This window comes from Emys orbicularis, chromosome 7 (assembly GCF_028017835.1).
Source record: "Emys orbicularis isolate rEmyOrb1 chromosome 7, rEmyOrb1.hap1, whole genome shotgun sequence".
In the NCBI taxonomy this organism is placed as follows: Eukaryota; Metazoa; Chordata; order Testudines; family Emydidae; genus Emys; species Emys orbicularis.
The window spans coordinates 9,350,209-9,372,648 of record NC_088689.1 but is presented as its reverse complement, the minus strand read 5'-3'; the positions used below and the strand labels follow the sequence as shown (position 1 = coordinate 9,372,648).

Genomic DNA, 22,440 nt, shown 5'->3' with positions numbered 1-22,440 from the left:
ATCTGTTCATGTAAAAAACATACCATCCAAATAAATGGGTAAAATTTTCAAGCTGTTAAATACCAGCTACAGTTTCTAATCCTCTGCTCACTTAATTCAATATTCCATTGAGAGGCACAGTACAGCATTTAAAGTGTCTGCTGCATACATGCTAAAGCCAGTAAGATTTTTAAAACCGACAGTGGTGACTGCTAAACAGTTCAGCTATCTAAAGAAACTCATTTAATTTATTCTTTATAAATGCCCATTAACCTCTCTACCATAATCGCTCCAGCCCATAAAATTTTCTTTCCAATTTCTGAGTGAGCTAGAAAGATTCACAGAGCTTATTGGTTATAAGCAATGTCAGTGTCAGCAGATTAATTTGAAATGGCAATTGCTATGCTAATCTATTTATCCTTAACAGAGGAGTATTAGCCTTGCATTAGCAAAAGAAAAGTTGCCTGAGTTTCATATGATGGTTTAGAATACATAAGAATGGCCATACTGGGTCAGACCAAAGGTCCATCTAGCCCAGTATCCTGTCTTCCGATAGTGGCCAATACCAGGTGCTTCAGAGGGAATGAACAGAACAGGGAATCATCAAGTGATCCACCCCCGTCACCCATTCCTAGCTGCTGGCAAATCCCTGTCACCCATTCCCTGCCCATCCTGGCTAACAGCCATTGATGGACCTATCCTCCATGAACTTATCTAGTTCCTTTTTGAATCCTGCTATAGTTTTAAAGACACAATTTATGGCTTCAAAACACCTGCTAGTGAGAATATGGAGGTGTCTCTATATTAAACAAAATTAGTCATGGATAGTAACAGGGAAACTCCATGGATGAGAACCTGGTACATAGCTACCACCCTGCCCTGGTGATGATGCTGAAGCCCACTGACCAATGGGATGCTCCAAAAGGCACTGTGCCTCACTCAGGCTCAAGGCTTCCTAGAATTGTGGAAAGCACTGCTGCTCTGCTATCCCACCCTCCTTGGAAAGCATGCAGCATACGGTCTCGTTAGTTCTGGCCATAAATGGCCAGTCCTTGAGCTCCGTGAGCCCACAGAACACTTGTGTTCCATTGTTCCTTGTGCAAATCTTCCCCCTTCCACACCTGCATTGGAGCTGGGCACAATCTTGTTTTAGAAAGGCAGAGATAGTATGTACAACAGCTGTGATCACAATGGACCACTTTTTCACGATTACAGTAAGATGGAGAACTCAGAAAACCCACATTCTTCTGTACGTTTATTTGAAAACTTCATCTCACAATTGCTATGCACCAGAGGTTCAATTCTGAAAGGTGCTGAGTACCCTTGACTCTCAGTGAAATCAGTGTGAGCTGAGGGCACTCGACACTTCAGAACTGCATTCACTACTCCTTGCAAAATCAGCCCTATAAGAGGGAAGTGCTTTGACCATCTATCAAGATATTTCCTGTTCTTTTCAGGGGCTACTAAATTTGTGGCTAAATATGAAGATTGTAGTAAAACTAAGGAAAGAAATACAAATAAATGGTTAATCTGTAAAAGAGTTTATTTTCCAATGTGAAAATAAGGATTCTTGTGTAGACTCGTGTGTTTGGTTCTGCATTAGTTTTACAGTGTTCACACACACGCAAAACATGCATGCCCGAGAGTACCTTTAACACTTGTAAGGTGCTCAGATACCATGGTGTTGAGCACAGTGCAAGCACCTAGACCAGGCCCCAATTCAGCAAGCCACCCACGTTTCTGCTTTTCTTGAAGACTTTAATGAATGCTTAAGCATTTTCATGAATTCCTGAAACTTTGTTTCCTTACTGGGGCCTCTGAATGAGCACTGTGGGTATTTTAATTCACAAAAATTAACTCAGTCAACATTTTAACAATACTTATAGAAACTTAAAAATGCAGACAGTTTGGTGCCATCAGCTGTAACTCTGTATATTGTAAAGGAAAGTAGATTCCATTCACAGTCAAGAAACACTTCCTGAATAAACAGCAATCTAAGAATTATAGAGTCTTTGAATAAATACAGATTCCCTGACAACATCATGAATGTTGGGCCAGCCAACACCTGAAAAATTGATCAGTGTAAAAAATGGCTGATATTAACCTGTTGCCCAAGTAACCACATTGTCCAGATTTAAGTCTGAAAGTGAAACTTTCCATTTATGGAAGAGGAGCTGAAAAGTGTATATATATTTTTTTAAAAGGCAAAATATGCCAAGCATAGCTCTATGTGAACAAGTTTACAATCTAAAGGCAGAAGAGATGACAACAGAAATTAGCACAGTACAGAAGGAACAGGGAGGATAGTGGTCATTACAGCTAGAACATTTAACAGAACAGATGGTTTTCCAAGGGTTTTCCGAAGAAGGAACGGGGGATGGGACACACATTAGTAGGCAGGCTATTTCAAGCATAAAGGTTGGCATGGAAGGATATGTCAGAAATATTGTGGCTCCAGGTTTGTGTTACTTGGCATCACTGTCTAGCTATCTGGCCATACTACTGTTTATCACCATGAAGAGCAACATGATACTCTATCCAGCAACAGAAATGTGTTATCAGCTAACACCCAAGTACATGGAATCTCAGGTATTTCTGGTGGGCAGGAGAGACAGAGATAAGCAGAAAGATGCCGTGCAGATGGATAGCATGCAGACCTTAGACAGGGGCAAAGGACCACTTGCATTACCAGCCCAAAAGATGGCACTCTCAGAACGGGTTTACTATTTTATTAGGCCCAAAGGTAGGCCTAAACATTCTGTAACAGGGTGGCTTGCCACTATAGGGCTGACACTAGCCAAACTTGATTACAGAATGAGGCACACCTGGGGTGGATCAGGTAATTCCCTACAAAGAGCAACAAGGGGCAGCAGTTCAAGAAATTGTGGCAGAGTCTGCACAGAGTGAGAACAGGGTCCTTCAGGGGAGACCCTGAGACCAAAGTAGTTGCCCCAGGCAGGGAGGCCTTAGAGAGACCCTGTCCAAGCAGTGAAGAGACTGCAAAGGCCTCAGGTAGGACTGCCTAGGAGGAAGAAGAGAAACCTTGTGTTGTGTGGACTTAGGAATGGACTTTGTTTGGGATCTTTAGTTTTATTTGCAGTTTATTTTCACCCGGTTCCCAAGAAGGTGTATTTTTTACCAAGAAAAAGCCTGGGTGAAGTTTTATTTGAACACTCCAAGAGGGAACACTAGGGCAGGCTGTCTGTAACATGTTCCTAGGCCACAAGGGGGCAGGGGCACATAGGGGGCATTTGACCCTGCTACACATTCCCACTCTACACCATTCCAGGAGGCTTTGGACACTACAGGAAATGCCTTTCTAAACTTTCCTCCTCCTCCAACGTCAGTATCACTACCTAACTCTACAACAAAACAACTGAGGGAGGCCTGACCACCATTTGAACAAGAATAATCAACAAAGGAATCCTAGCAGGGCAATGATGCAAAGCCTGAAGCCTTGACTCCAATTTGGGGTGGCAGGGGAAAGAGAGGTGAGAGAGGACATGGAACCAAAGCCATTATGCCTCAGTCACCCCTAGACCAAACCTTGATCAAGAGAGGCACTTCTGTTTCCTGTTGGAGACAAAGGAACTTGACCGAGTGAACATGGAAAACCACCAAGGAAGGTGGTGGCTTCTTCTCTGATGCATAAGTTCAAGATGAAACCTCTCAAATCCCTGACTTTTGAAAGCTCCTCTGATAAAATAATTTGCTCAATATAGTAGTTTTGTCCTGAGGATGAGCCATGGTCTAAGACTCTTTGCTAAGATTCTTGAAACCTCAGCCAGCTCTCAACTTCAAAAGGAAAGAAACTGGGGAAGTCTTAAGAATGCGTGGCCATCTAAATTTTATACCATGCTCATCACCCAGGGTCTGCTTCCACACCCCAAAAGAAACAATGGAACAGAATCAAAGAAATAATAAATGCCCTCAAGAGTTTCCTTTTAAGTTTACCATTTATATTACGGTAGTGTCCAGAGGCCCTAATCAGGATCAAGATTCCACACTGCTACACAAACACATAACATGGTCCACACTCCAAAGATCTTACAAGCTAAGGAAGCCTGTGCAGAGGAAATATATACAATCTTTATATAGAGATGCAATTTTCCCCCTGATAATGCTAAATATATGATATAAGTGCCATTTATTTCCATGGTTGATCTTTAACCCATCATTAACTGGCTAATGTCTTATAGGCATCATGGCAAAGAAGAGATTTGAAGGAGGAAAGTCCACTCACTATGAGACTGATCCAACTTCCATTAAGTCACTAGAAAGATTCCCATTGAGTTCAGTGGGAGTTGGATCAGGCCCTGTATTCCCTCATTAATGTGATTGTCTGAAACTAAAATAACACACATCAAGAATCTGGGAGCAATGATTTCTCTCTTTGTGAACACAATGCTTTCCTATTCGTTTTGATGGTGACCACTAGAGACTCCTCATGGGATTACAATATCTCAGGGATCAGAAATCCCTATGTTTCAAGAAATAGCAGGTCTCTCAACATGACAAAATGTCTCAAAGGAAAAAATTTCTTGCTAATTTATATATATTAGAGGAAAATGTTGTTTGGCATTTTTCTTTCAGTTTTTTTTAAATGAATGTTTCTAAACAAAATATATTTTCATTTAGTTATGGTTTGTGATTTTCATTTTATTTTTCAAAATAATTCAAAATTTTGAATATTTGTTTTCCTCCTTTTCGCCATTGACTGCAAAAAGTCCAGGGACAGGATGGGGAGGGAAGCTTGTTGGGTTTTTCCCCTTATTTCCCCCACACACACACACTTTTTTTTTTTCTTTTTTCTCTTTTCTACTCTCTAATTTTGTAACTTTTCTAAAGATGGAAAAGCTCTGAAGAGTGACAAAAGGAAAAATAACCCTAATTTTGCTGCTCTCTAACTTTTCAAAAGGTTAAGAACAAAATGTAAAGTTACAGGGTGGGAAAGTTACAGTGTTTCATTTTCCCTTTTGTCACTTGCAACTTTTCTAAAGTTGAAAAATTAGAGTGAAATAAAGGAAAAAGGTGAAAAAAAAAATAAAGCCTAGAAACGTTTCATTCTATTCAATTGAGTGGCAAAAAGAAAAAGATACAAAGGTGAAAAACAAAGATCCAAAAATTTAAAATGTTTTTTTCCAGTTTTTGTAAACCAAAAATGGAACAAACATTTTAATCCAAATCAAAATAAAAATTTCAATTCTAATTAAATGAAATGAAAATTTTGTTCCCATCTGAAAATTTCCCATGAATAATTTAAAATGAAAATTTGTCACTTGAAAAAGAATTGGGGGTGGGGAGAGAGGGGTTTTCATCCAGCCTTAGCTGTAATGCTTCCTAGGAGAGGAGGAATTGTATAGATAATCTTTTTTATTTCTATTCACTAGGATTCTTGAAGATCAAGGCAGATTTTAAAGACACTGGCTTTTCTGTGATGTCTCTTATCACTGGTTAGTGATTATATAACTACAAACTGAGCAAACAAACAAATAAAATAAATACAGGTAGCTAAAGAAAAGCATGTTACCTTGAGAGTCATACTTTCCAGCATGTACACAGAACATGTTAACGCAGTTATAATCCAGTAATTTGAGACGAGAATGTTTTGAATAAGTGGGTAATTGAGTTAACGGAGGCCTAAAGAAAGATTTCACACTCACATTCATATGCTAAAACAATTTAAAAATAGAGTGCAAGAACAGCCTGACTTCACTTTTTAATTTTAGCTGGGTGATGAGCGAGCCATAAAGACAGAGAGGCGCAGCAAAAATTTTTCTCAGCAAAGCGCTCTTTGTATTTTTGTATGAAGGAAATGCAGCAGGTTCTATTAATAAACTGCTGTAGTCCCAGTTAAATCCGTACACCCTTTGAAGCAGGAAAAAGTTCTGGTTTACTTCCTTGGGCCACTCAAGCTCAAAGGCACACAAACCAGTCAGAGAACTTTCAGATACTATAGGCTGCTGAAAGGTTAACATTGCATGGGACAAGGGCAAATCTTTTTTTTCGGTTTTTCACTGAACCATATATCAATTTCTAACAAAACCAAGTAAAAAAAAATGACCTCTTCACCTATTTTGAGGAAAAGAACATTTCCCCATCAATAGACTGGGAGGTTTCAGGAACAAACATTGGTATTGCATTCACATCCAATGATGCATGAAACTGTCATGTTGCGAATGCTGTGAGCATGTTGCATTCTCTTCCAAATTACCTATGCCTGACTGAATAGGATATGGGTGCATTTTACTTATTGCAGACTGTCTCACTCATTATTTAAATTGTGAGATTTTGATTAGCCTCCCATAAAGATACAACCAATTCCCTCCATTTTTATCTGGGGGAAAAAATAGTTTTAGTCTAATTCTAAACAATAGGAGGAAAAGAAAACCCTTAAGCCAGAAAACACTTAATGATGTGAGCATAGGAGCCAACTCCGTGGGTGTTCTGGGGCTCAAGCACACACCAAAAAAAAAAAAAAAGGGGGGTGCGCAGCACCCGCAGGGTTGAATTAATTTTTTGTGAGCCCCGGCACCCAGACCGTGGCCCTGCCCCCTGCTCCACCCATGCTCCACCCTGAGGCCTCGCCCCTACTCAGCTTCTTCCTCCTGAGGCCTCACCTGCTGCTCGAACAGAGGGGCAGGGCAGAGAGGAGCACCGACCAGCAAAAAAAAAGATGGCACCTGTGGACATGAGGAAAAAACCCAAAAGAAAACACTGGCTTGATTTAATTTCTGTATGATACCTAGGGTTTCCCATAGCCATAAAAAGCTGATGGACTCATTACTTCATCCATTGCCCTCTCTGATAGCCTTCCCCCACTGGTAATTTAGGGCAAGATAATCATCAAAATAAATTATTTAAGATTCATTTTTCCTAATACAATTCTTTTCTTAAGCAGGGACTCGTATCAAGCCAGATCCTATAAACTCTATCCTCAAGCAAGTTCTGGCATCCAAGTCAATGGGACCACTTGGACCCACTGTTGCCATTTAGTGCCAGATTGTAAACCCCTTACTCAAGCTGGTGAGCACTTACTCAGTGAGTAATCCTGTCACTCCATGAGGAGTCTCACTATCTCAGTGAGTAACTGCTCACCAAGGGGTTTGCAAGCTGGCCCGTATTCACTTGCTTCCCACTCCTTCAACCCTCAGGGAAGAAATGGAGAGCTCTTGTCGCTTTATACTTTTTCCAGATTTCGACAGCTGTATTTGCTCATATCCATCTTCTTCACATCATTTTCTTATTCTAATACTGTTTTTTGGCTGATATATTTGCTAGAGTCCTACCTCATTTCTGTACAACACTACAAAGTTTCTATTGTTTTGCAAATCATTGTCCCATAAAAAAAATGTATGAGCTTGGGGATGTCTTCTTTCTTTCTGCCATCGGCATGGTTTCATGTGTCGGCGTAGTTCATACGAAAGCAATTAGTTTTGTTTCCTTTAAAACTGTTTCTCTTAAAGATTTATCTAGTTTAAGTGTCTGATATCCTAACTGGCTCAGACACCCTTAGCATCACGTTTCTGCCACAAGAGCGGGAAGTTCTACTGGAGAGCTCACTGCCACAAATGGAATGCAAAGCCACTTGAAAGCAAGGACTGATCCTATTTCGTTTATAATGGATGTCTATCAACCAAAGATGCTTCCTAGCAAGGAAACATTTTAAACTGACTTTTTCTGTCCCTCCACCAAGAGAACACTTTCAATGCGCATTTTATCATGGCTGACTGCATCACACAGGCTTTTTATTTACATTGCAGCAGGACCATTAGAGACACAATTTCAGGTTCTCTTAATATATAAATTTTAATGTGAATTCATCACTGGACAATTTTTTTCCAAATCAAAAATTTCAAAGTTGCCTGAGTTAATACCAGAGACCATTTTTCCTTCTTCCTGCCCCGTTGATAGATAGTTTAGATATTGCCTTTAAAATTGTCTTCATGTATAATGAAATACAGAAAAGGATTTACTGATTTAGCTTCCGTAGAAAAGGCTGAAGGGATTCAGAAGACAGGATACTGGGCTAGATGGACCCTTGGTCTAACCCAGTATGGCTGTTCTTATGTTCTAAATTTGGATATAGTCAGTCAAAAATCATTTTGCATTACATTTAATTTCTCTTTGTCCAAACCCAAAGAGGGAAGGGAGGAAATATTCCTTACCTATGGCAGCGATCACCTTCCTACCCCTTCCCCTATACTACTGAGCAATCACCGCTCACTCCCACAAGGAAGTGCACCAGATTACATCAAATGGCAAGTATAACGTTCACTCAAGATTTGTCAGGAGAGAAAGCACAGCACTTTTTATTCACTGCCTGAGCACTCAGCTCATTCTGAGTCTGCCCAGGCTTCTGGAACCAGTAGCTCATGATCCAAAGGCCAATATAGTCAAAGGGAGTCTTTCCACTGACTTCACTAGACCCTGAATCAGGCCCCTAATTTACCTGGGGTGTTCTCAGAAGTTTGATACAGGCAACGTCATAGCCACTCCTATACTAGTAGTAACTTGTCTGTTTCCAGCTGCGTTGGTGTACTGATGTCGATCTGAGCAGTGGTTTTCAATGTCTATCATACTAAAAGGCTTGTTTCATTTACCAGCCTTCCACTCGCATTTGCAAATCTACCATTGCTTTTGTTCTATGTTTGTACAGCGCCTGGCACAAGAAGATCCTGGTCCATGACTAGGGCTCCAAGGTGCTACGGTAATACAAATCACAAACAATAAAAGTAACTGAAGTCTTGCTGGAAGTGCCTGTTGATCTGCCTATTGGCACCTGTGCTAGGATGCCAGTCCTCCTCTTAGAGTTTAGTGGTCACCTGTATACTTGCCAACTTTGCTGCAGATAAATAAGTTTACCTCAGTATTTGCCGTTTAAAATAACGTCTCAGTCTAACTGGACCAGATGTGGATCTTCATCACATTTAACTTTAAGAAACTTTTCCCTGACTAAATAACTCTCTCAGCCATCGTGTGTGTGTATTGTCGGGGAGAAGGTGGGAAGTGGGAGGTGATGTGCTGCAATTCTCTATGGAAACTTGAGAACTGGGGTCCATTTGTCACTAATTGGATACTCTGACATCCCATACCTTGCCCACTGCGAGTCAATATGGGTCAAAATTGCCATTCAACAGTTTGGTATGGACAGCAACTTCCAATTTAAAATTGACTGGCAAAAGATATGCAGATAATGTAGTGGTATATTTGTAATGAGATATCTCTAACAGTGGTCAGCCACATCAGACTTCCCACTAAAGCTGAGAACGCTAAATATAACAAACTTTAAACTACAATTATTATAGTGGTGCCTGCCAGCACTACTGTCAAGCATCTAATGGTCCATCAGGGATTTGTAGATCAGCTGTGAAAATTTACTCAAAGCTAAAACTTGCCAATCAAATACTCAGCCTTGTGACATTGTTACCAACTCTGAATTAATAGTGCTTTAACTTGAAGAAATGGTAAAGCAAAAACTTTTGTTTTCAACTCTACAAATAAGAGAGGTGTTAAATTAAAACACATGGGGGGGGGAAATCTCTTACACTGACTACTATTAAGTCAATAAGCAATATGGGTGAAGTCTTAGCCCTACCTGTTAAAAGCCTTAGTAAACAACTGTTCATACATGAGGACAGGTACAAGGTTTCTTTACATCTGTAGCAGGGAGCCAGTCAAAAGCTGTACAACAAAGCAGAGGATACATTAGCTTTAAAGGAGAAAATGGTTTTTCCTTATTATAATGGAGTTCCTTCTTTGGTTTTTGAAGAAAGCAGCTCTTTGTTCTCTACTGTCGTCACATGACAATGTGAATTTTGCAACTCAGCCTCCAACCCCACAGGTAGGTTTTGCATTGCAGTAGTAGCCAGAGCCCCCAGTTAGGGTCAGAGCCCCATGGGATTAGGCGTTGCACACATGCACAGTAACAGACAGTACCTGCCCCAAAGATCTTACAATCTATTTTAACACAAGATGCAACAAGTGGGTGTAGCGAGTAATCAAAAGGAACAGGAGGAGGAGGAGGAGAAGAGAAACAGTAACAGGAGTGTTTGGTTTCAGAGGCTAATTGAGTGCACAGCTGGATGGTTCTCAAATCATTAAAAGGTTGTTCTTGTTTTCAGTTAATAAATAAATTTCCATAGTCAGTGTGGCCTCTGTTCCCAGCTATTCCATCCTATAATAGCTGTCATCCTTCCTCTCCCCCCAAATGGGGCTTTTGGATCACTGGCTCTGTGTAAGCAGGGACCTTATGTCCTCCCTCCTGGACTGTCCCCAGTCAACTCCACGCTGGCCTATATGGCGTCTGAGCGGAGACCCCATGCAGTCTGCCCATGTAGCCCCTACCATGGTGCTTGAGAGGCGTAGAGGGAATTGTATGGTCCTGACATGTGTCATTCAGAGGGACACTTCCTTCATGCAGAATGAATTGGAGAAGAATTTTTTTAATGATCTCACACAGCAACAAATCTTCATTAAATGATCAACATTCCACTCCAGTTTTTGAAACCTCATCAATTCAAACTGCCACAGCTTTACCTTCTGCTAACTCCAAGTATTCAAAAGTCATGAATTAGACCGCAAAAAAACATGAGATATGCTTAAAATCATGAGGTTTTCAAAAATAAAGGTTGCGTTTTTATTTGCCTTCTGGTTTTTTAATCTGTAGGGTTCACACTTTGTTCGCACTACAACCATGAGGACCAACAACTTACTTTCCCCCCCCCCCCCCAAAAAAAAGAAACCTGACATTCTCAGGAGCTGAGGTTTTAAGCAAAACACCACAAAAATGCAAGATTTATGATAAAATTGTGCAGTGTTACCAACAGTATTTGCTTTCTAATGCATAGCTGAGTTATAGGTATAATAGCATGACAACGGATCAAGTGAGAAGTTTTAAATTCTGTAATTGCTTATTTTTATGTCTGCAGTCAGATAGCTATCATCCTTAATGTGGAGAACCTTGGGGTGTGGCAGTTTATCGAGACTGGACACCTGTCTCAGCCCATCCCTCACCTGTTTCGAAGACAACATTGTATAGATTTCTATTTTAATTAATGTTGGACCCGGTGTAGAATCTCCTCCCAGATACCATGCCCCTTTAAAATAGGATGGTACATGGTTTAGATGTTTCTTTCTTTCTTTGGCCTCTATTGTATATTTATCAAGTCTTTGTTATTAATTATTATTGTATTTAAGTGTTTTTGTACCACAGCTCCAGTGCCTTCAGAGGGAAAGCTTAATGGTAATATTCAGGGTGCTTTGTGAGGATTGCTGAGAGGATCGGAGCCCATAAGTAACCCTCATGTGTGTGAATAAGGCTTTGCAAGATCAGGCTCATAGTCTGTATACTATAGTCGGTATACTATATCCAAAGAGGAAATAAAGTTGGACTGTCCACATAAGGCAGGAATATGTAAATAACAAGAAAGCTGTTGTTTTATTCTGCATAAACTCATACTTGGGACATCTAAAATGCAACCATAAAACGAAATACAAAGAGTAAAATTATTCTATTTTACTTTCAAACAAGTTCAGTCCATTTTATTCTCTAAATAGAAATTTAGCTTGGACAATAATGATGAATAGTCTTCTGGAACAAAGTTCAGTTTATTGAAGATATACTGTTCTATGGTTTGTAGAAGTTCCCCTCTTTACCTCCGCTTTTATTATTAAATATGAAATAGGTACATATTTGGCACATTAAGTATACAGAGGTGACGAAATACAATATGTTCAAATTGTCTACCAGTCCAAAGATTAGGCTATCAACTGAAAGTGTATAGTTTTTAATCACTATTGACTTTGAATCAAGAGCTATAGAATTTTTTTTTTAATCTGTTCTGTCTACAAACTTCTTTGTCCATTATGCCAACAGGGCTACTAAAACCCATCTTAGTGAGCCATGGGGAAAACATGCAGCCATGGTTCAGTAGTGAATATTTGAAAAAAACTCCTTGCCAGGACATGATCATTAACATCAAGGGGAAAAAATCACGGACATAAAGTAAGCAGTTCAAACTTAATAGAAGAGGTTAACTACATGGCTTCCTAAAATGTTTAGCCTCATGACACATTTCAAGAACAGCCAGCAATGGACATCAGCAGCAGGGTGGGCCTGTCCAAAAGACAGTAACGTAAACTGCAACGTAAAGTAATGACCTTAAATGAAGTTGTAAACAGAGGAGAGAGCATGATGCTCAGTTACTGGCTGGCAGGAGGGTGGCTGACCTTGAAAGAATGAACCAAGTGCCTGGGTGGCGAAAGAGTAGAGCACAAATGGATGGCTCACAGTACATGGATAGCTATGGTGTGAATTTTCAGATGTGTTAATGGAAGAGTTTAGGTAGGTAAGAGAAATCAAGAGCTGAGAAATATGCTGCCTCTTTTACTAATATTTCTCTGCTGTTTTAGGAGACGAAAGAAACCCTCTCACGACTTCAGCCCCAGTCTGAGATATGTGTAATCTTTAACACCAACAAACTTATGTTGGGAAAATGCATTTTTAGAAAATATTTCTGAATTGGCCTCTAACATCGTCATTCATGTTGAGTAGGCCGAGTACGTAGTTGTGAGAATAAGGCTACTCATGTTTAATTTATGGATAATGGAGGGAATTTCTCAAACAATTGCTCTATACTATAAGTTGTCAGCACTCAGTTTACTTCCAAGGAGAATGGGCAGTAGGGAGAAAGAGTATGCAGTATCCTGCATAGTATTAAAGAAATATACTGTATTTATTTGATATGCACGCTCACAGATTTAAAAACAAAAGTGATGTTTTTAAAATGTAATGGTCTCACAACAACAACAAAGAACAGTCCATTTACAAATAGTCAGTATAACGAATCATATAAGTATTACTGAATGAGAAAATGACTTCAATGCACTTTCCCCTAAAGAACACTACCTTTAAGTAGATACAGTTGCCTGTAAATAATGCTTCTTAGTGTGGAAAATAGATTCTGTTGTTTTCTCAGGTTACTGGTGCTCTTACATGTAAGACATACAAAAACCCACACGGGGGGGGGGGGGGGGGGGAAAGAAGAGGCGATTTATTAGCTCAATAAAGGAAGACTAAACTGCCAAGTTTCTCATTGTACTTAGACTTGTAAGTAGTTCAGTATTCCCCAAAATACGATACAAACATTAAGAGAAAATGCATACTCATTATCAAGGCCCTATGTCCTAGAAGACATATTGGTCTTGAATTAAGTAGATCTGCCCCTGAATCCCACACCCCATCACAACATGCCTCCCCACTGTTCAGTAGAATCAAAACCAGTAATCCTTGGTGATGTTATATTCAGGATATTTTACACTGCTACCAAAGTTTCAATATGCTGCACATTTTTTGTATTGAAAACAAAAAGCTGCAATGTAGGTATCTTGGGGAGAAGCTGGAGGTTTTGACAACTAGGTAGGCAACAGCTGGGGTTTTGGGCATCTAGAATGCAATCAGAGTTGGGGGGAAAAGAGGGTTAAAATTCCTCTTCTCACATCCCACTTCACTCATTCCCAGTATATGCAGGACATCCTAAACTGAGGAAGGAGTACGTAATCTGGGTATATCTATTAAAAAGGATCAGCAGTGAAATAGTTACTCGTATCACCATTTCAATTATCAATAGGCTGCAGAGTTAACACCACACTGATGAAAGTCAACCTTTCACTCCTCCTAGAGCTGCAGATGCAAGCTGTCTGCAGACTCAGGCAGACATCCCTGCAAGCTTTTACATTTTAGTGGCTATCCTCACAACCACCCATAAGGGCGAGAAGTTTTTATTTGTGTAAATTATAGCTTAGATTCTGGAGCACCGTTTTGTGGCACATTCAGAAAGAATGCCAGTTATGCTGCAATTTATATGTCCATGTAATATCACTATACATTGGGCCCAGGGTCATTGTCCAGGGCCGGCTCCAGGCACCAGGCAACCAAGCTGGTGCTTGGGGCGGCACCTGGAGGGGGGCGGCGCGGCGCTCGGGCCGCCGGGGAGAGCGGGGCCACAGCCGGGCTCGCCGCCCTCCCCCCCGCGCCCTCCCCCCGGCTGCCGGGGGGAGAGCGGCGAGCCCCGCCCTGCGCTCTGGCCGCGGGGGGGGGGGGGGAAGAGCCGAGCCCCAGCCGGGGCTCGCCGCCCTCTCGCCGCCCTGCCCCCTGCGCTCTGGCCGCCGGGGGGGAGAGCCGAGCCCCCGCCGGGGCTCGCCGCCCTCTTCCCAGGGCTCCGGCCGCCCTCCCCCCCGGCGCCCTCCCCCCGGCCGCCGGGGGGAGAGCCGAGCCCCCGCCGGGGCTCGCCGCCCTCGCCCCGGGGCTCCGGCCGCCCTCCCCCCGTCGGGAGAGCGGAGCCCCCGCCGGGGCTCGCCGCCCCCCCCGGCTCCGCCCCCCTCCCGCGGGGGGGGGGGGGCGGCCGGAGGCTTTTTTGCCTGGGGCGGCAAAAAAGCCAGAGCCGGCCCTGTCATTGTCAACCTAGTTGGCCTAACAATATGCTTATGAAGGAAAACTAAATGACAAAGTTGGCCCCTTTGAAATCTTTTGACTATAAGCGATAAATGGATGTGGTCTCCTTAATAGGTGTTTAAAGATAAAAATCACTTTTAATCTAATGGTCTGCATATAGTCTAAACTTCTCTATGCAATAAGTCTGCCATGAAATAATAGCCTCTGTACATTATAGTTACATCTACCCCCTAATCAAATAATACACTACAAAAGCATTAAGCTGTTTCCCGCAGTATGATGCAAAATGCGTATAATTCGCATTTGTTCTAATAACAGGCAGGAGGAATTTGTGAAATAGACTGTGCTTGATGCCAGAACAAACAAGATATTAAAAGTTTCCACAATACAAGGGGGCAGGATTGCTAGTTTTTAACCACAGCATAAAGTGACAGTTTCCCATTGATAGGTCATTAGTGTGATATAAAGAAAGCAGGGGCAGAGGCTAGATCAACTGTGTCCTAAAATCAAGTACAAAATGTTACAAAGAATGAGGGGGACGAAAGCAAGGGATATATACTCAGGGGGACGGGAGAGCATAACAAAACGTCTAGCTGGAAAACAGATGGAAAGAATTCGTTAGGATAAAAAAAATCAAGGTAATATTTGCAAAGTGCATAAAATGTTTCAGTCCAGTATAGTGATTGTTGCAAATAATGCCTCCATTTATTCCTCTCCCAAAACACATCTGTGTAGTCCTGTATACATACAAAGTGTAATGTTAATTTTCTTTAAAGTAACTACTTCTAATTATTGTTTTGACAATTCCTTAGAAAGGATTCTTTGCAATACTGAATCAAGGCTGAATTTGTCCACACACACATTGGCTCTTAATACAGGAAAGAACAAAGATAAGAATGCAGTATAGTCGTTTAGCGGTAGCGTCAATATGCAAGCTTATACATATCTACTGCTTTGAGCATTTGCATTCACAATGCCTGTAGCGAGAGCTGACTGCTTAACGAAGGCAAACATTTCCCAGCCTCCTCACTGATGGGAACAGTAGTATTGAATTTCCAATAAAAAAGAACTAGATCCACTCAATTTAGTAACAGTAAGAAGGAATCCACTCCCATGTGTTGTGTTCCATAAACCACCAATTACTTTGCTTATTTCCTTATCCTGCTCCTGAAGCACAGATTCATTTCACTTTCCACTGAAGTCTCTGGCACTGTAACCATGGGCACTGTCTGCTATCCAGGCCAGCTGCAGCTCAGCCGCATTTTCTCCATTAAAATCTTCCACACAAGTTTCATATTTGCAGGGTCATCCAAAATTGGATAATGACCATAACTAATCATAAAAGTTAGATTCAATGGGATATTTGTGCACAGGGGGATTTTTTCATGCTTATTAAAAAGCATAGTTCTGCTTGGTGTCCCACTTCTGTCTCCACCTCAATCCTCCCTCCTCAAGTCCTAAAACCTATTGAGCTCATCCCAGGACAAAACTTTGTTCAGTTTTATTATGTAGCCCACAGGAAAATTCCTGAATTTAAAAAAAGATTCTGTAGTCCTGGTTTCAGACAGTTATATTATTAAAATAATGCCATCAACTTAAAAAAAAAATCACACTTTATGCCTGAAAATATTTTATCTACTATTGGCAGTAACACTTAAATTGACTAGAGTAGAGAAAAAGAAATCTCTATTTTTCAGTTTGCTTACTCTGTGCATTTGACAGCACCTCATGTATAGTCAATTTCACTGTTTCCCATGTACAGTAATCCACACAGTCACAGGGGAGAGAAAAATATTTTCAATAGGAAGTTATAACTAAGCCACAAGCACTGACAGGTGGACTCCAGGGCACCGATAGTGCCTGAAACGACTTTTAACTCATTTTTTTTTAATACAAAAAACAGATTTCAAATTGAAGTGAAGCTTTAAATAGTTTTTTCATTTTGCACTTAATTTGTGATCCACATTTTGAGTCCTGAATTGAATACTAGGCATTGTCTGAGAAGGGACTCGTTGTTTATATAGTACCAGAAAGGCACTAGGCACTTCATAGTCCTGCAGAATATAAAAAGACAACATACAAACAGCGGATGGGAGGACTAGGGTGATGTAGTTTAGTAAAGCTCTGCTTAACACCACAATGCCAGTTTTGCTTGATCTAGTTTTTATATTTCCTTTCCAATTTTGTGTTAAGATTTCCTGGTGAAGAAGGCTACGGTAATTTTTTTTCATTTGGGGCTGAGAGAAAAAGCAAAGAAGATCACATTGTTATAATTGGCATTAACTACACTGTGTTGGTTTTGTTAGGTAGGGGAAAAGAGAAATGTAAAGAATCAGATTAACTCCTTTTTTTTAAACTGTCATTTAAATCTGCATATAAATATGGAAAGCCTAGATCTATAAGAACAAAGACAATAAAAACAATTTTTCTCCTAAAGTACCATTGTTAAATAGCAGCTATGCATGCACTATATGTAAAAAGCTATTTGCCATGACTAATGGATATAATGGCGTATATCTAATATTTTATCTCTCATGTGAGTCCAAAGAGTCCTATAGTTGAAAAAAATTACACTTATCAGCAAAAAAACTAAAAACAAACAAAAAAAACCCCAGTAAGCAATATGAAAACTTGATGCTAACATTTAATTTTTAAAATAACAGCTAAAAACAGATTAATTAGATGTATCCTTTTCCTAATTTGGGAACAAGAGCTATTTTAGGATATAAGGCAAGGAAGCTGCTCTTGGATCTTCCAGGTCTTTGAATATACACATTCATCCCACAGTATGTTTTCCTTCAGTGCTTGTTTTTCTCCCAACTAGATTCCTTATTTAAGATGTAGGGAGTAAAGGAAGGAATTCTGAAAATTTTCAACACCAACATATGTATCCCTAAAACTGATGAGTACTTAGGCACAGATGTTGGAAATTTCATCTTCCTTCCAAAACGTTCAAAACATGACAGTGAGGTAACAATTTCCCTTAGAAAGAAATATTTGCTTTGTTTTTGTCTCATTATTTTAGATGTCTTAGGTTGCAAAACAGATGCAATGAGCCTGTGTCGGGATCTACCGGAGGCTACAAAACCGCGCCATTTTTGCTAGATATTATTATATCCAGGACAAATTATTAACACTGCAAGTGTGCAACTAATCATTTAAAATTTGCAATGCATTCAATTACAATTAATGCCCTCAACTGTGTATTTACTCACAGCTTTTTTTAACTAAGGTTTTTAATACAGAATTCAACCTGCATTTCATGAAGTCTCTTTATATTTAAGGTAATAACGCTAATCAGTCTTTTCTCAAAGTTATTTCTAGCTAGTTGTTCTATTACACACCAGTGAACCATGCATCTTGGAAGCCAAAGATTTACCAGTACAAGTTTTTGCTTCTTCTTGATTCTTAAGCATTCCCACTCAACCTAAGAGCAGGTGATACAGAACAACACTGAACCACGGGCTAAAAATTGATTTTGCACTGTGTGGTGCAACATCTAAAATATAAAACGTGTTTTGTAAAAGTGAACTTTTCTAGCAAAAAAGAATAAAGAAGTTCAAACAGCTCCTTAACATTATTATAGAATAGCTATTTTAGGTATTTTACAGGTTTCTAATATTTATTTGTTTGTACACTCCCTAGCATAATTGGCAATTAATCTCTGTTTGTGGTCCTTAGGCACTACCACAGTAGAAACAGAATACAATAAAATAATAATCATTAATAATTGCTACTAATATTAGAATTTTCCTTGTTTCCTTTCCTTAGCTATCTGGTTTATTTTATATACAAATATATGCATTTTTTAAATTAATCTTCAAAATAATATCAGTTCACGATACATTCCCCCTACAACACTGATCTCATAATCCGATGGCGTTGACCTCAAAGCCAAATTTTATTTCCATGGAATAAAAAGTCATTTCCCAATGCAACTAACTAAATCATGCTTATGTTTGCAATTTTAAGCTTTCTATAAATCTCTTTTCAGGCTCTTTATTAGTCAAGACCAATGATGTTTTCAGAACATAGAATTATACACCCGAGTGTAGACAGCATACTCTACAGTACTATGTATCTTATTTCATTAGTCAGTCTAGGATCAGCAAGAAACCTGAAATACCTTAATTTCATTTTATGAAAATATTATAAATTTAAGATGGAGAACCATTTTTAAAAATCCTTGGAAATAAGAAAGTTAGTTTATTATGCAACAAAGAGACCTGTGGCACCTTATAGACTAACAGATGTATTGAAGCATAAGCTTTCGTGGGTGAACACCCACTTCGTCAGACGCAACATGTATTCACCCACGAAAGCTTATGCTTCAATACATCTGTTAGTCTATAAGGTGCCACAGGTCTCTTTGTTGCTTTTTACAGATCCAGACTAACAGGGCTACCCCTCTGATACTTAGTTTATTATGTTCATATTGCAAGAGTTTAACAAAGATACTTTGTGTCAAAGTATCAAATCTCCAGTTCTATTAATTTTACTCAAAATTGCCTATCAGATTGTTTATTGTAAATGGTTACCAAGTTACTCTTGTAAAGTGTTATTTTAAAATATTTTCAATAATCCCATCTTTATTTCACTAAAGCCTGCAATAACTTCTAACACTTTTATAGGGGCCAGGAGAGCCAGAGCACTTAAAAAAATAAATCTAATAAATACAAGTAACAAAATGGAAACAGCCCACAAAAAACAGTAATAAAAATAAATTATAGTCTGCATTAGGCTAACTAGAAAATTAGCAGCTAATCTAGAAAGCTATTTTTTTTACTGCGGATTGGAAAATAAAAACAAAAGTCAAGCAAATGTTTTAAAAAGGCAACCATGAAATGCAGAACTCGTCTGAGGAAAAGAAAAATTCCTATAAGCAGTGAACTTTTCTAGTTATGAATCAGCAATTCTCTTTCCTGCAAAGAATAACAAATGACCATTTCCTTGTTTTAAGGCATCTTGTTTTGAGGATCATAATATCTGTCCTAATTTACAGTTCATTTAATTTACATTAAAAAGCTAATTTGATACAGCATTTTTAAGACGTACCATTATATTTGTTATCTTAAATAACCAACATGTGACTCAAATATTCGGTTTATAAAATTAATTTCCAAATATTCCTCATGCAACAAAATATAATTTGCCATTTTTTCCTACTTAATATACTTCATGTGGGAGTGCACTAACTATAATGTAAACATGGAAGCACAGATTAAATTATGGAGCACAGTTACAAAATAACGCGATCAAGTTGCAGTGCCTTAGATAGAGATGTTCGACATTTGCCATTTTATGCCATGCTGCCATGATACAGAACAGTTGACGCACACCACGTTCTTTAAATTGTCTTCTTAAAGATAGACTTGAAGGGAGACTCACATTTCAATTTTTACCCAGAATTTGCCGTCAGAAACGATTATCAAAAATGTGATGATTATTAAGAATGTTTTAAACAAAAACCAAAAGGATGGTCATGAAACACCTTGACGTCTTCACCTAGCTAACTTTTGTGTTATGTGCCATATAAAATCTTGATAAACAATAAGATATTAGGGTCATCTTTAGAGACTGTCATTTAAAAGTTCAGACAGACTTTGTGATGGTTTAGGAACAGATTTAAGTGGCTTGTAGCAGGATTACAATTTATGTATATAGTAGCTCTTCAGTTACCCAGCAGAACTATATGATACTAATATTATATAATTACTATGTTTCTGTATATTATACACACTAATATTTCAAACTGAAGTTCAGTTTCTATAAGAATAATTGGCCTTAACACATATACCAAACATGGGAAAGTTTCATTTATTAAATTATGCTGCCTGCTTAAGAAAACACTGTCAACTTTTAGTACCACAAAGTAAAGAGACATCTTGGAGAGTCTGCTTTCATACACATTTTAAAATTCAATTAAATACACAGATGTTCAATCTAAAATAATGTTCCATATGTTCTGTTTATAATAAACGTTGTTCTGTTGAATATGTTGGGGAAGGAGGTTGAGAGTGTTTGCTCTGTAGACTTAATCTTGGCCATATAGTAATATTTAAAGAAAATATGTTCACTTACTGATAAAGTTCTACAAATACCAAGTTTAACTAGTAAGCTAGTATTACTTTACAATGCATCAGACTTTGTTTGACCATACCAGAGATTTACTTGACAACTGAACACAAGAACTTAATACCTGTTGTGGCCTGGACCATTGTGTCAAAATGTATTTTTTAACATATGCTAATGCTTAACGCTCAACCTCTTTTCTAATCAACAAAGCAAACAGCAGATCTTAAAACAAGAGGGGACTAATCTAACAGCTCCCAAATCGATATTTACTAGTGTATTTTTTTCTGCCAAAATACAAGTCCAGATTTTTTTTTAACATAAAGCTATGACCAAAGCAAACAAACAAAAATTAGATAGAGAACATGCAATTATCTTATATCAGTACAGTATCAGTTTTTATATAGTATTCATATTTCATGTACTAATTAAAATGCATTTAGTTAGTCTTTAACCCTCTGGTTTAACCCAACAGAAAATAGTTATCACTCTTAAGCAACTGTATGTGTCAGGGTATTTCTTCCCCTTTTGAGTAAGAGAGTAAAAAAGTAAAATATCGTAAGGTTTTTTATTACCATTATTACACTGATAAGGGCGAGGGAGAGTCTTTTATGCATGGGACTGGTAAGTTTTCCTAACTATTCGTACGTCTTCTGTGTACCGGCACAATACTGACTCCGCTCATTGTAGGCCTGATGACTATCACATTTGCAGCCAACTCATGCGAAAACAACTTCTTTGTTTATGAATTGTGCTGAACGCAACAACAAACAGCCGCCGCCACAAAAGCAAAAACTTTTCAGAAGCGTCCAACTACAATCTACCATGAAGTGAAATGGATTATAAGGGACCCAATAAGTACTCTGAACATGGTTGAGCCCCTGGTTAAAAGGAAACTCAACCTGGCTGTTAAACCGGTGCTGATCCTTGTAGGGATGACTGTCTGTAAATCAGAGGAACAGAATTTACCCTAGTTTGTCCTGGGGCTCTGCCTAGGGCCAACAGGGTGAAATTTGCTTCCTGCTGGTACCTAAATTAGGAGAGTGGAAAACAGCGAGAGCCGTTTAAATCCCTTAGCTAACGGATCCTTAAGGATTTGCAGGCTCCTGACCTGCCAAAGCCACCCGGCTAGAAAGATCAATTAATCGGGGAGGGAGATTTTGCCCACAGACCCCCGTGCGCTGCACTGCCAGTGTGACCCCGTCGGCACAGCGGGGAAGGGGAAGGGGAGCAGGAGCTGCCCAGGAACAAGGGCGAAGTTTGACCCCGCTCCGGCTCCAAGCCTGGGAGTCACTAGCGCGCCTCTTACTTTTGGATGAGTTGGGGCAGCGGCTGCATCCCTCTGCTGGAGGCCGGGTGGCCGGGGGCCGCGTTGCGGGCATCTCGGTCGGGCTGTTCAGAGCCGCTGGGGGCCGGGGCCTGGTTCATGGTGGCAGCGGGGACCATTCAGCCAGAGCCTCCCCCAGCCCCCTGGAGCGATGGGGCACCGCGGAGCGCGCCTCGGAGCCAGCCGGGGGGGGGGGGGGGAGAGGAGGGAGGGAGCAAAGCCTGGGGGCTGGACAGCCCGGCCCACGGGAGCCCGGAGCGGGAGCCACCCCCCGGCCGGCTAGGAGGCTGCGGCGGCCCTATGGGGGGCGGCCGGTGGGGGTGTGACGACACGAAACACAACCCTGGGGAGCAGCATTTATGACGAGGCCTGGCACAGCGGAGCCAATGGGAGGAGCAGCCCCCCCGCACCCGGGAGACCCTGGCTGCTGGGGGGGCGCAGTGAGCCGGGACCCCCCCCCCTTCCGTCCCGCTCCCGGCCCGGGGGGCGCAGTGAGCCGGGACCCCCCCTTCCAGCCTGGGGAGTGCTGTGAACCAGGACCCCCCTTCTATCCTCCTCCCGGCCTGGGGGGTGCACCGCACCCACTCCTCCCCCCAGGGGTGCTGGA

General features: G+C 40.4%; 1 protein-coding gene across 1 annotated transcript in view; it reads right to left on the bottom strand.

Annotated features, from left to right (window-relative positions):
• RBM20 (RNA binding motif protein 20) overlaps window positions 1-21,952 on the bottom strand; it is a 159,860-nt gene extending 137,908 nt beyond the window's left edge. Inside the window, exon 1 of the mRNA XM_065408586.1 lies at window positions 21,816-21,952. Within this exon, the coding sequence (XP_065264658.1) occupies window positions 21,816-21,952 (137 nt within the window). The remainder of the gene's footprint in view (window positions 1-21,815) is intronic.
• Between the last annotated feature and the right edge of the window lie 488 nt (window positions 21,953-22,440).